General features: G+C 41.2%; 1 protein-coding gene across 7 annotated transcripts in view; it reads right to left on the bottom strand.

The window, feature by feature from the left end:
* LOC104998547 (chromosome unknown open reading frame, human C5orf42) overlaps positions 1 to 12,229 on the bottom strand; it is a 107,714-nt gene extending 95,485 nt beyond the window's left edge. For 6 of the 7 annotated variants that reach the window (XM_010853763.1, XM_010853765.1, XM_010853766.1 and 3 more), the window contains exons 1-9: positions 12,129 to 12,229; positions 9,145 to 9,271; positions 7,532 to 7,667; positions 7,294 to 7,413; positions 6,675 to 6,907; positions 5,510 to 5,616; positions 4,161 to 4,317; positions 3,636 to 3,739; positions 215 to 397 (exon numbers count right to left, since the gene is read on the bottom strand). In XM_010853763.1, the coding sequence (XP_010852065.1) occupies positions 215 to 397; positions 3,636 to 3,739; positions 4,161 to 4,317; positions 5,510 to 5,616; positions 6,675 to 6,907; positions 7,294 to 7,413; positions 7,532 to 7,667; positions 9,145 to 9,225 (1,121 nt within the window). In that variant the 5' untranslated portion in view covers positions 9,226 to 9,271; positions 12,129 to 12,229. Of the gene's footprint in view, positions 1 to 214; positions 398 to 3,635; positions 3,740 to 4,160; positions 4,318 to 5,509; positions 5,617 to 6,674; positions 6,908 to 7,293; positions 7,414 to 7,531; positions 7,668 to 9,144; positions 9,272 to 11,221; positions 11,309 to 12,128 lie in introns of those variants that run through there. The other variant, XM_010853764.1, reaches the window with a different exon arrangement.
* Between the last annotated feature and the right edge of the window lie 759 nt (positions 12,230 to 12,988).

The following is a 12,988-nucleotide window of genomic DNA, read 5'->3' as shown; positions in this document are numbered from 1 at the left end:
ATAACATATACTTACATAGTCACATTGTCAAATTTTCACCAGGATTAAGCAACAAAAAGAAATAGAAGAAAACTATAAATAAACAGATATTGAGATGACAGACTCAAAGAAAGGATGTTTGAAACATGAAATTATATTTTAAAAAAATACACAGTAAAGTAATACCAAAAGAGAAAAACTTCTGTAAATAAATTAAATGATTCAAATATCTCACCTATATGTTATTAGTGGGTGAAGAGGAATAAATTCTGCTGGCCCAAATTCTATAGAGCAGCCAAATGTAATTAACGTTAGCAATTCACCGTGGCAGGTCAGTAAAACCAGGGAGCCACGTTTTAACACACAAGCCAGAAGAAGACTATCGTGAGTCCAGCTGACATCACCTACCCAGTATGACCTAGAAAAAGCAAAACAAGATGTTTAGAAAGGACCCTCTACAATGTCTCTAACAATTTATAATGGCCAAGAAGGGGTGAGATACTTCAAAAAATAAGGGCAAAAGAATGAATAGTAGGCAAATGTCACATACATTTTGTGTATCTTACTTCCCAAGAAATAAGTAAGAAGAAAGGAGTTTGCTCATAAACATCTAGTTCATCAGTTCAGTAGTTCAGTCGTGTCCGACTCTTTGCGATCCCATGAACTGCAGCATTCCAGGCCTCCCTGTCCATCACCAACTCCCGGAGTTCACTCAAACTCACGTCCATTGAGTCAGTGATGCCATCCAACCATCTCATCCTCTGTTGTCCCCTTTTCCTCCTGCCCCCAATCCCTCCCAGCATCAGAGTCTTTTCCAATGATTCAGCTCTTCGCATGAGGTGGCCAAAGTACTGGAGTTTCAGCTTCAGCATCATTCCTTCCAAAGAACACCCAGGACCAATCTCCCTTAGAATGGACTGATTGGATCTCCTTGCAGTCCAAGGGACTCTCAAGAGTCTTCTCCAAAACCCTAGTTCAAAAGCATCAATTCTTCGGCACTCAGCTTTCTTCACAGTCCAACTCTCACATCCATATATGACCACTGGAAAAACCATAGCCTTGACTAGACGGACCTTTGTTGGCAAAGTAATGTCTCTGCTTTTGAATATGCTATCTAGGTTGGTCATAACTTTTCTTCCAAGGAGTAAGGGTCTTTTAATTTCATGGCTGCAATCACCATCTGCAGTGATTTTAGAGCCCCCAAAAAACAAAAGTCTGACACTGTTTCCACTGTTTCCCCATCTATTTCCCATGAAGTGATGGGACCAGATGCCATGATCTTAGTTTTCTGAACGTTGAGCTTTAAGCCAACTTTTTCACTCTTCACTTTCACTTTCATCAAGAGGCTTTTTAGTTCCTCTTCACTTTCTGCCATAAGGGTGGTGTCATCTGCATATCTGAGGTTACTGATATTTCTCCCGGCTATCTTGATTCCAGCTTGTGCTTCTTCCAGCCCAGCATTTCTCATGATGTACTTTGCCTATAAGTTAAGCATCTAGTTCATACAACATACCAAGCAGAAATTTACTTACATTCATAAACAAATCATAAGATGAAAATACTACCTAAAAATGTAAAGCTTTTAATTCACTTACATTATAGTCAGAACAACTTCTAATCCTAGTGATATCCATTACTAACATCTACCAGTAGATTCTGAAGGTCAATACCATGCCTGTCTCTCAGGAGCCTGCCAGGGCTCCACTCAAGAGCAGATTCCCTCTTGCCAAAGCCATCTTTACCACTCCTTAACTGTCTGAAATATTAATATTTCTTTCATGGGGACAGAAAATAGCTCCTTCTCATTTAAATGATGGACACCCTAAGTCAAACAGACCACTGAATTGAGACCAGAAAGGAAATTTGGGGAAGAGAAAGAAAATAAAAATGTACGGCTGGATGAACCTGAAAACTCTGAAAAGTCAGAGAACAGCAGAGAAGTGTTCAGAAAAGGAAATTAGAAGAATCCAAGAGGAAGAGGAAATCTTCCTACCCTATAATCCTGCATAGGTCCCTTGCCATCCAAAATCACCACTTACGGTGCTGTCCACCCATATGCAGAGAATGCCAACTTTGTTTAAAAGGCTAAAAACACCCCAGCCTGAGTATATAAAATGATCTTCCCAACCCAGGATTCTTCATTTCAGTCTAAGTCCAGTATTTCTCTACCTAATCATAATCCTACTCTTCCTAAGAAAACATAGAAAGAAATAAAAGAGAAAAGAAAATGTGTTCAAGTATCTTCCACCCTATCAGACCCTTCCTGAAAGGACTGAAGGCTTTCCTTATATAAAGTGAAGTTGCTCAGTGGTGTCTGACTCTTTGTGAATCCATGGATAGTAGCCTGCCAGGCTCCCTTGTCCGTGGGATTTTCCAGGCAAGAATACTGGAATGGGTCGCCATTTCCTTCTCTAGGGGAAAGTGAAATTGCTCAGTTGTGTCCAACATATAAAACAAACTTTAAAGTCTATCAAGCACAAATGGTAAAAGCTGCATTATCTATCTAAATATCTATTTGTTGTTGTTGTCTCTCAGTCATGTCCAACTCTTTGCAACCCCATGGACTGCAGCACGCCAGGCTTCCCTGTCCTTCACCATTCCCGGATTTTGCTCAAACTCATGTCCATTCAGTCAGTGATGCCATCCAACCATCTCATCCTCTGTCAACCCCTTCTCCTCCTGCCTTCAATCTTTCCTGGCATCAGGGTCTTTTCTAATGAGTCAAGTCTTTGTATCACATGGCCAAAGTATTGGAGCTTCTGTATCAGTCCTTTCAATGAATACTCAAGATTGATTTCCTTTAGGATTGACTGGTTTAATGTCCTTGCTGTACAAGGGACTCCAACATCACAGTTTAAAAGCATCAATTCTTCGGCGCTCAGCCTTCTTTATGTTCCAATTCTCACATCCATACATGACTACTGGAAAAACCATAGCTTTGACTATATGGACTTTTGTCAGCAAAGTAAAGTTGCTGCTTTTTAATATGCTGTCTAGGTTGGTCATAGTTTTTCTTCCAAGGAGTAGGTAGATTTCACGGCTGCAGTCACCATCTGCAGTGATTTTGGAGTCCAAGAAAACAGTGTGTCACTGTTTCCATTGTTTCTCCATCAATTTGCCATGAAGTCATGGGACCAGATACCATGATCTTAGTTTTTTGAACATTGAGTTTTCAGCCAGCTTTTTCACTCTCCTCTTTCACTTTCATCAAGAGGCTCTTTAGTTCCTCTTTGCTTTCTGCCATAAGGGTGGTGTCATCTGCATATTTGAGGTTATTCATATTTCTCTCTGTAATCTTGATTCTAACTTATGCTTCATTCAGCCTGGTATTTCGCATGTACTCTGCATGTGAGTTAAATAAGCAAGGTGACAATATACAGCCTTGATGTACTCCTTTCCCAATTTTGAACCAGTCCATTGTTCCATGTCCAGTTCTAACTGTTGCTTTTTGACCTGCATACAGGTTTCTCAGGAGACAGGTAAGGTGGTCTGGTATTCCCATCTCTTGAAGAATTTCCCATCTCTTAAAGAATTCTTTTTAAGAATATTTGTTGTGAAAATATCTATTTAGACACTACTTATCAGAGCCTTAAACTTATTAAACTATTAAAAAAGTAAAAGAAAAACACTATTTAGAAATAAAAACAAATCCTTACCTGACAAGAGTAGCTGGAACCACAGGATTCTTATTACTACATCCTTTAAGGCTACCATAGAGAGTAACAAAATTCAGTGTGTTTATAAATAACACCTGAGTTGCCTAGAAAGAGAAAAAAAAGACAACAAAACAATTAAAATCATTTTACTTATATTTCTGAAGACCTAGAGATCTATCAACAAACTATCTTGTCTTTCCCAACTGGCAAGACAATACCAACCATCCGTAACTCTTTTCCCTTTCACACTACATTTTAAGAATATCAGTCACCACTTTGCCCCTCTTTCTTCCTTTTCCATTATCCTCTTTTTGCTTCTGAAGGTCAAATTTTGAGAATTATGGCACCTAATGTAAATAATGTTACCAATTTACAAAGTCAAGTTAGATCAGAAAATACCAATGTAAAGAACATAAAGTAGTATTAAAAAAAAAACAAACATATTCAAGGGGGGGAAAAAATCTCTAAACTGAACTATACTCTCTCTTTTACAGCTTACTCCCAAGAGAGATCACATTTACTGACCTTTGGGTCTTTCTGATTAAGCGTTACTGCCAGGGTAAGTCCATCTCTTGAAAATGCAGAAATCAGAGCTCCCCTTGACTTCACTGACTCACATTTAGGGATCAGACTGCACAGAAGGCAATCCTGCTGAGCCCACTGAACATGATATGACAGTGATCTAAGAAAGGAATGAAATAATTGAAAACAGGAAGTATAGTAACTTTCATACTAATACATATTTCATTACAGAAATTTGATGGGTCCAGCTAAATTCCTTCATATGCATATATATTTGGGGTCTCTTAGCAACTGCTCACAAGTTTTATCCAGGGCACAAAAGAGCAACTGCTAACTAAACAAGGTAGGTCCATATCAGAGTTTTATATTAATGGCATGTCCTACGCCAACCCCAAACACATGTGCATCCACTAAAAGTTTAAATACACATATTTCTACATTATTACAAATATTTCTGGGCTTCCCTCATAGCTCAGTCGGTAAAGAATATGCCTGCAATGCAGGAGAACCAGGTTCAATTCTTGGGTCAGGAAGATCCCCTGGAGAAGGGAATATCAACCCTCTCCAGTATTCTTGCCTAGAGGATCCCATGGACAGAGGAGCCAGGCAGGCTACTGTCCATGGGTTCAAAAGAGTCAGACACAATTTAGCAACTAAACCACCAACACCTAGTTGTACATTTAAGATTTGTTCATTTGACTTTATATAAATTACACCTGAATAAAGTACTGCTAGCATAAGAAAATAAACAGAAAAAAAAATCTATTTTAGTAAATCTTAAGTCATTATATGCTTTTAAATGCATTCTATTTCATTGGGCTTTTTAAAATAAATAAAACTTTTAATTAAAAAAAAACAAGAGAATTTAAAAGGTATGGTAGTAAATTCAAGTAAGTTACTTCCTTTTCAAAATTCAACTGAATTAGTTTTCAAAGGAGTTTTTTATAGTCTTAAGATAAGACCATAGCCAGCCTTACCTTTTATGTGTTCTCAATTCCAAGAAGGAAAACAAAATAAAAACAAGAAAAACTTTCTGTAATAAACAAGTAAAATGAAAAGTAAAGAAACAGAACAATACTTATAGGGACAAACGATTTGTAAAGTCTCAGAGGTCAATGTTCACATTTCATTTACTGATCTTATTATGTATTTATGGGCCAAAAGATATTATAATAATGTTTCAAAAGGGACAGAAGAACTTCCCTGGCAGTCCAGTGGTTACGACTCTGCACTTGCAATGCAGGGACTGTGGGTTCAATTCCCTGTGGGGGAACTAAGAAGATTCCATGTGCTGTTCAGAATGGTCAAAAAAAAAAGATAGAAAACAAGAAAGAAGGAAACATTTACCTCACCTTACAGGTGTAAATACATTTTCATGCCACCGAATTGCTAGAAATGTTAACTTCAGGCATTCCCCGGAATAGAAAGTAAATGAACACAAGCAGCAGTCTCCAAATAACTGTAGATAAATTTCATATACTTTAGTATATAATAAATCTGAAAATAAATCAAGAGGATCTAGAAACTGTCATACTGAGTGAAGTCAGAGAAAGAGGAATATCGTATGATATCGTTTTTATGCGGAATCTAAAAAAAAGTGATACAAATGAACTTGTTCATAAAACAGATTCACAGACTTAGAGAATGAATTTATGGTTACCAGGGGGAAGAATGATGGGATAGTTAGGGAGTTTGGGATTAACATGTACACACTGCTATGTTTAAAATAAATAACCAGCAAGGAAAATAGAAAATAAACTCATGCATGAAAGAACAGAAAAACAAGCAAAAAAACAGCCCCACATTTTCTCATAAGTAAGACAAATGAAATATATCAAGAACCTGCTTATACTTTTATTCTTAACATATAGCTTAACATTAAGCTAAACACTAAGAAATTTATTTCTGAGCCAGAAGCATATCTCAAATGGGAAATCAAGGTGCAATTACTCTCTTAAGAAAACACTGCCATTTACTCTGGCTATATAACTGGGAATATTCTTATATATTTATTTTTCTCTTCTTTTATGGTTGCATATTATTTAAACTAGGGCATATTCATGGGGTAAATAACAGAAGTTCAAAACACAATTTTTAACAATAGCAAAGTGGGTAAAAACATATGCGTCAACACATACAAAGAGTATCACACAGCTATTTAACATGTCTTTTAGTTAATAAATGTGTTATTTACTGGGAATGGGCTACTTAATATCACCAATTCTAGTTTCTTTTTTTTATTATAAAGCTAGTTATATTCTAAAACTAAGGAAAAGTAAAACTAGGGAAAAACCAAGGAAACTCAAAGTTCAAACCACTTTTAATAAAATCTTTTAAAATGGGACCAAGAAATATAAAAATACCTTTTCCACGATAATTTCACCATTACTACAATTAATGATGACTGGAGATATACAGCTATCATTACACATTCTGCTCAACAGCTTCCCAGAAAGTGTCTGCTCTTAGAGTCTGAGGTCTCCACTTCAAGAACACCCTGTCTGATTTGGAATTTACCTCATTTTTTATAAAAACAGCATGCACTACCGCTTCTTTATCTTCAGTGGAAGGCAAAGGAACTGCTTCTTCAGGCATGATCTGGGACCACTGGCCCACCAAGGAAAGGCTTTTGGAAGATAAAACATTCTTGAATTCCAAATGTTCCCAAAGGAATATGCATCCAGAAGGAGTTATAAGCAGAACTCTTTTCCCATTGCCAGATACATACAAGTACAGTCTGGAAGAGCTTGCTAAAAAAACAACAACAAAGTTACTAAACCTCTGAAGTCAGAATTCCTGCAAAAAAATACAAATTTTATCTATTCTGACAACAAGGAACCTAAATGAGGTTTCCATTCAGAAAGAAAAACTAAGGCATTAATAATAGAAGTACAAATAATATTAACACTTAATCATGTACTCATGTGTGATACTAGGAACCCACTTCTATCACAGGTATGTTAGGTATGCCAGATTTTTCTTCCTCAAGATGAACCTTAGTGTTACAAATAACCAACATCAAAAAATACTTACATATACATGGAAATACATACAGATATTTACAAAAGCAGAGGTATATTTCTTTTCCTTCTATATATCAAGTTAAATCAATTTAAACAAACAAAAAAACTCCCACCTACTGCAGCTTTAATCATGTCCTTAGGCTTTTCAGTTGCTGGTATAGTTTTCAAACAATCTTGATCTTTGTTCCAGAGGAAAACCTCCCCTGTGGTGAGTACCCCAGCCAGCCAGGCATCTGTTTTCAAAACGGAAACACAATGCTTACAGTCTAACAAATTCCTTAATATTACCCCAAAAATTATTTTTAAAAGCACAGTTAATCTAGCCCTTTGACAATATCAGTACTACTCAACCGTTACTGGACGTTGTTAGGAGTGTAACATCCTTCAACAAAGGCTGAAGACTGGGGATTTTCTTCTTTGTCCTTCCTGAGAGCAAATTAATTTCATTTACGGATTTATCATCCAAAAGAAAAACAGCTTCATTTTCCTAGGAGAAGAAATACATGGAAACTTAAGAGATGCCAAAGTTAATTCAGCCACCTACGTAAGTTATCACAGAAAGGAAAAGAAAGTGACATCTAAGAAAGATGGTATATTTGTACTACACACCATAAAATGAACAATAAGGGCTTTTGTAAAAAACAGTTTTATTTATTTATTGGCTGCACTGGGTCTTCACTGTGGCTCAAGGGCTTCTCTAGTTGTGGCACGGGGGCTTAGGTGCCCAGTGGCAAGTGGGATCTTAGTTCCCCGACCAGGACTCGAATCCACATCCCCTAAACTGGAAAGTAGATTACTGATCACCTGACCATCAGAGGTCCCAACAATAAGGCTAATTATGTACCCTGAAGATGTTTTCATTCTATCTTAAAAGTATGTCTTATTAGGATTACTAGGTAGGATGACCTAGTACTCACACTGAGATTTATTTGAACTTTAAAATTATAGGAGTGTCTTCCAATTCTGCTAGCCCAAACTGAGATATCTGCTGTTAGCTCACCGATCTGAAGAGTAGTATGGGCAAGTTTTAAATTATTTACTTAAATAGACATGGCTTCTCATTTCTGAAGCAGTAGCATGTGCTCCTAGACTTCAGTTTTAGAAAACATCCAGAAAATGTTCTGAGCTTCCTGGAAACCTTCCAGGCTGCTTCATCACCTGCGTGGGTATTCCAAGATTCACCAGGACATGAAACTCCCTAAACATGTGCCCTTGCTCAAAAAAGACTCTGTAGATGCGAAAGCCATGCTCATTTTCAACAACGGCAGAGAGGTTTTCTGGCTGGGCAATCTCAAAAACTGGGACTTGCAGGGTGAAGAAACTGTGTCCCAGAATTCCCAGGAGAGCCCAGAAGATGAGAGTGAGGATGATACACCATCCCAGAACACCAACAGCAAAGCAACAAAGGATGGTGAAGAAGATGAAGCAGGTGATGGAGAAAAGGAGCAAGAAAGTGATGAGAGAGGTGACAAATGTGATCAGACCACAGAAAGACTGATGCTCCCTCCCCACCTCTGCCAGCCTCCTACCATGCAAATACACAAAGTCCTGTTCAGTGGGCAAGTGATCCTTCTGCAGATGCTATTTTATTTTTTAAAGGCTATTCTTCAATCTTCGGAGAAGGCAATCGCACCCCACTCCAGTACTCTTGCCTGGAAAATCCCATGGACGGAGGAGCCTGGTGGGCTGCAGTCCATGGGGTCGCTAGGAATCGGACACAACTGAGTGATTTCACTTTCACTTTTCACTTTCATGCACTGGAGAAGGAAATGGCAACCCACTCCAGTGTTCTTGCCTGGAGAATCCCAGGGACGGGGGAACCTGGTGGGCTGCCGTCTATGAGGTCGCACAGAGTCTGATACAACTGAAGCGACTTAGCAGCAGCAGCATTCTTCAATCTTAGAGGCAAAGCACACGTGTAACACATATTACAACTGATACTGTACAACTGAAGAAAAACTTACCTGTCCCAACCAGGAGACTCGTGGCCAGGGTTTTTTCTGCTTGATACTGGTTGAAGTCAAAACTTCTAATCTTATCTCCATGCTTGTTAAGATATCAAAGACCAATTAAGTCAAAAGTCACAAGATGCTGTAAAAATCAAAACAACAAAAAAAAATGATAAGACCCCATAATATTTACTGAAGATTTTAAGAGTTTTCATAAAGTTGTAGTAAATGACTTTTTCATTAGCTCAAGTTAACTCTCTTTTTAAGGTAAAATGCTGATACTTTATTCAGTACCTAATCTTGAATAGTCAGGCAAAAGGTGTTTGCTTTTTTGACAAGTTATTCCTCAGACTATGAAAATAAACACAAACTTGAAGAATATCTTGACTATATAGTTTCTATGTGATTACTTTCTCATCTTTCCAAAGATGACCACAAAAATACCCCCTACCCCATACGCTCTTCTTACACTATGACTTTAACACTCCTCTCTCTCACTGAGAGCTCTGGTCTATGCCTCATCCCTTGAAATTGGGTGGTTTTTTACTACTTTGACCAAGACTAAAATGGAAGTGAGGCTATGCATTTCACAACACTAGCTCATACAAGGCAATACATCATCTACCTTGTGTGTGTGTGCGCTTATTAGCTCAGTTGTGTCTGACTCTCTGCAACCTCTACAGCCTGGCCAACTATAGTGCCTGGGATTTTCCAGGCAAGAATACTGGAGTGGGTTACCATTTCCTTCTTCAGGGGATCTTCCCAACACAGGGACAGAACCCACATCTCCTACATCTCCTGCATTGGCAGGCAGATTCTTTATCTCTGAGCCACCTAGACCGCCCCACACCTTCTACCTCACTCCTGGAATAATTACTGTTGAAGCTTTCAATCACCACATAAGCAGTCAAACTACCCTAAGCCACTGAGCTCTAAGAAAGTCCAAACTAGACCACATAGAAGTGAAGCCCTGAAATAATATGATGTAAAGATGTCCAGCAAGGCTCCATGCTGGGTATGGGGATGGTTTCAATAGAGGCCATGACCCGTTTGTCAGAGCTCTACTGGGGTTACAGGAACATAATCTTGGGTGAATGGTCCATTCTTGAGTGAATCTTGGGAGGATGATCACTGAGGGAATGTGACACAGTGATTTGGAGCCAAAGTGAGGACACAGAAGCCATAATGAAAGGGATCCCACAGAACAAACTGAGGACACTTTGAGCATCAGAACAAATTACAGTAATGGATTTAAAAATCCATGGACTAAAACAGGAAACCATGAATCCATATAATCATAAAAAAGTAAATTATTAAATTGAATATTTGATGCAAAATGGTATATTTACATTGTTTCAAAATATCTCCCTATAAAATACTCATTAATTACAAAAGACAAAAGAGTAACTTCACAATGAAGAAACTGGGCAGATTCCATTGTATCTAAGGATCACAATGAAAATAATCAGAATGGGACAAAAGGAAATCACCTGCCACTTAACAGTTAAAAGGAGAAAAACATCTGTGATGACATATGTACAAAGGAACATAATCTGAATCTAATCACAAGTAAATATCAGGCAAACCCAAACCAAGGGACATTTTACAAAATAACTGATCGGTAACGTTCAAAAGTTTTAAGGTTATGAAAGTTGGGGAAAGATTGAAAAACTAGTCCCAAAGAGAAAAACTTGACAACTACATGCAGTCAGTAAATTGTACACTTTATGTTTGCACTATAAAGGGCAATATGGGAGAAATGGAAAAACCTGAATAGAAAGAGAAACTGAGGATTAGATGACTGTAACAGATGAATGTTGATTTTCTGATTTTGCTGGTTGTCTTGCACAGGCCACGGGTATGATGCGGGCAGGGGGGCGGGTGGGGGAGGAGTCTAAGACACTGCATGCTGCGCGGCAAAAAGTAAAGGATAAAAAACTAGTTCATCATTTCAAGAAGTAAAGACAGAGCCCTAGAATGTGATGATGGATGGCCTTCTGTCTCTTAAAGCTCCGAAAATCACCTCCTGTTATAGAGCGAAGGTTATTTGTGCTGTATACCGACTGGCACTAAAATCACTAATGGTACCTACAGATGAGTGTGCTTGGAAGCTCAGTCCTGGCTGACTCTTTGCGACACCATGGACTGTAGCCTCGGAGGCTCCTCTGTCCATGGGATTTTCCAGGCAAGAATACTGGAGTGGGTTGCCATTCTCTCCTCCAGGGGATCTTCCCAACCCAGGGATCAAACTTGGGTCTCTTAGGTCTCCTGCATGGGCAGGCGGGTTCTTTACCACTAGCGCCACCTGTGAAGCCTACAGACGGATACTAATAAACACCACGAAACATGTCAAATTAGTTACTGGACGACAGAGATAAACTCGACCACACAAAATATGTGAGGAGGAGAAATAGGTTAAGTTTTACCGTACCCCCCTCCCCGTATCTTAATTTAAAACACACTGGCAAAAGCAATTTCCAGAGGAATAATCCAAGTTGTTCGGTGGTTTGCACCACAGACGAGCCTAAGAAATCACGTCCATTCCTCGGCGCTCAACTTAGCCCCCACCAATGTCACATACAGGAGTTGGCCCACGACCACCTCTCATGAGGCATCCCCAGGGACCCCTCTGAGATTCCCTACCGGACCGTGCGGGGCAGCGCGGGCCTCCACCCCCGCGAGCTGCCACCGCGGCGCCCACCGGGGACCGGGCAGGAGCTGGAGGACACCGGGCCGAGGTGGAGCCCGAGCCGGACTTCGTTCCCAGGCAGCCGAGGGCGACCCCGCACCTCCGTGAGGCTGAGGATGCTGCGGCCGGAGAACGACGCCGGGGTAGAGGGTACGGAGCTGGGTGCGGCGGGGGATGGCGGGGCAGGAGAGGCAGCGGGCGCGCCAAGACTCGAGAGAGTGAGGGGGAGGAGGAGCCCGAGGACGCGGCGGGCCGGAGGGCAAGGGGAGGAGGCTGGGGCCGTGCGAAACGGGACTCTGCGGGAAGTTACCTCCGCCAGGGCCTGGCCCGTCCGGGGCAGGAAGGCACGGCGAGGCCGAGATGAAGGAGGGCGACGGAGACGGGCGGAGCTGCCCGCCCCGACGCGAGCCTGCGCCTTGGCGACGGCGGAGGGCGGGGAAGGGACGCGGGCGAGCGCCGCCAGTGCGCCTGCTCCGCGCCGGCAGGGAGCGCGGGCAGGAGGCTGGAGGCGTTCCCCAATCTTTCTCTCCGCCGGGTCTCCCGGGGTTCCCGCCCTCGTCTTCCCAGCGGTCCTGCGCCTCCGCTGCCTCCCCGCCTGCGTCTCCTCTATCCGGCCGTCCGTCCTTCCGCTCAGGGTCTCATCCTGGGCTGCTGGGGTCGTTCTGTTTCACCTCCACGATGTTGCGTTCGTTCCTCTGACACACACCTTTGAGTGCGCAGGCTGTGTGTGGCGCTCTCCAGAAAACCGTTTCAGTTCACTTCTCTCGCTCAGTCGTGTCCGACTCTTTGCGACCCCATGAGTCGCAGCACGCCAGGCCTCCCTGTCCATCACCAACTCCCGGAGTTCACTCAGACTCCCGTCCATCGAGTCAGTGATGCCATCCAGCCATCTCATCCTCTGTCGTCCTCTTCTCCTCCTGCCCCCAATTCCTCCCAGCATCAGAGTCTTTTCCAATGAGTCAACTCTTCGCATGAGGTGGCCAAAGTACTGGAGTTTCAGCTTCAGTATCATTCCCTCCAAAGAAATCCCAGGGGTGATCTCCTTCAGAATGGACTGGTTGGATCTCCTTGCAGTCCAAGGGACTCTAAAGAGTTCTCCAACACCACAGTTCAAAAGCATCAATTCGTCGGCACGCAGCCTTCTTCACAGTCCAACTCTCACATCCATAC

Source organism: Bison bison, unplaced genomic scaffold (assembly GCF_000754665.1).
Source record: "Bison bison bison isolate TAMUID 2011002044 unplaced genomic scaffold, Bison_UMD1.0 scf7180017864331, whole genome shotgun sequence".
Lineage (NCBI taxonomy): Eukaryota > Metazoa > Chordata > Mammalia > Artiodactyla > Bovidae > Bison > Bison bison.
This window is presented reverse-complemented; position numbering and strand designations above follow the sequence as displayed.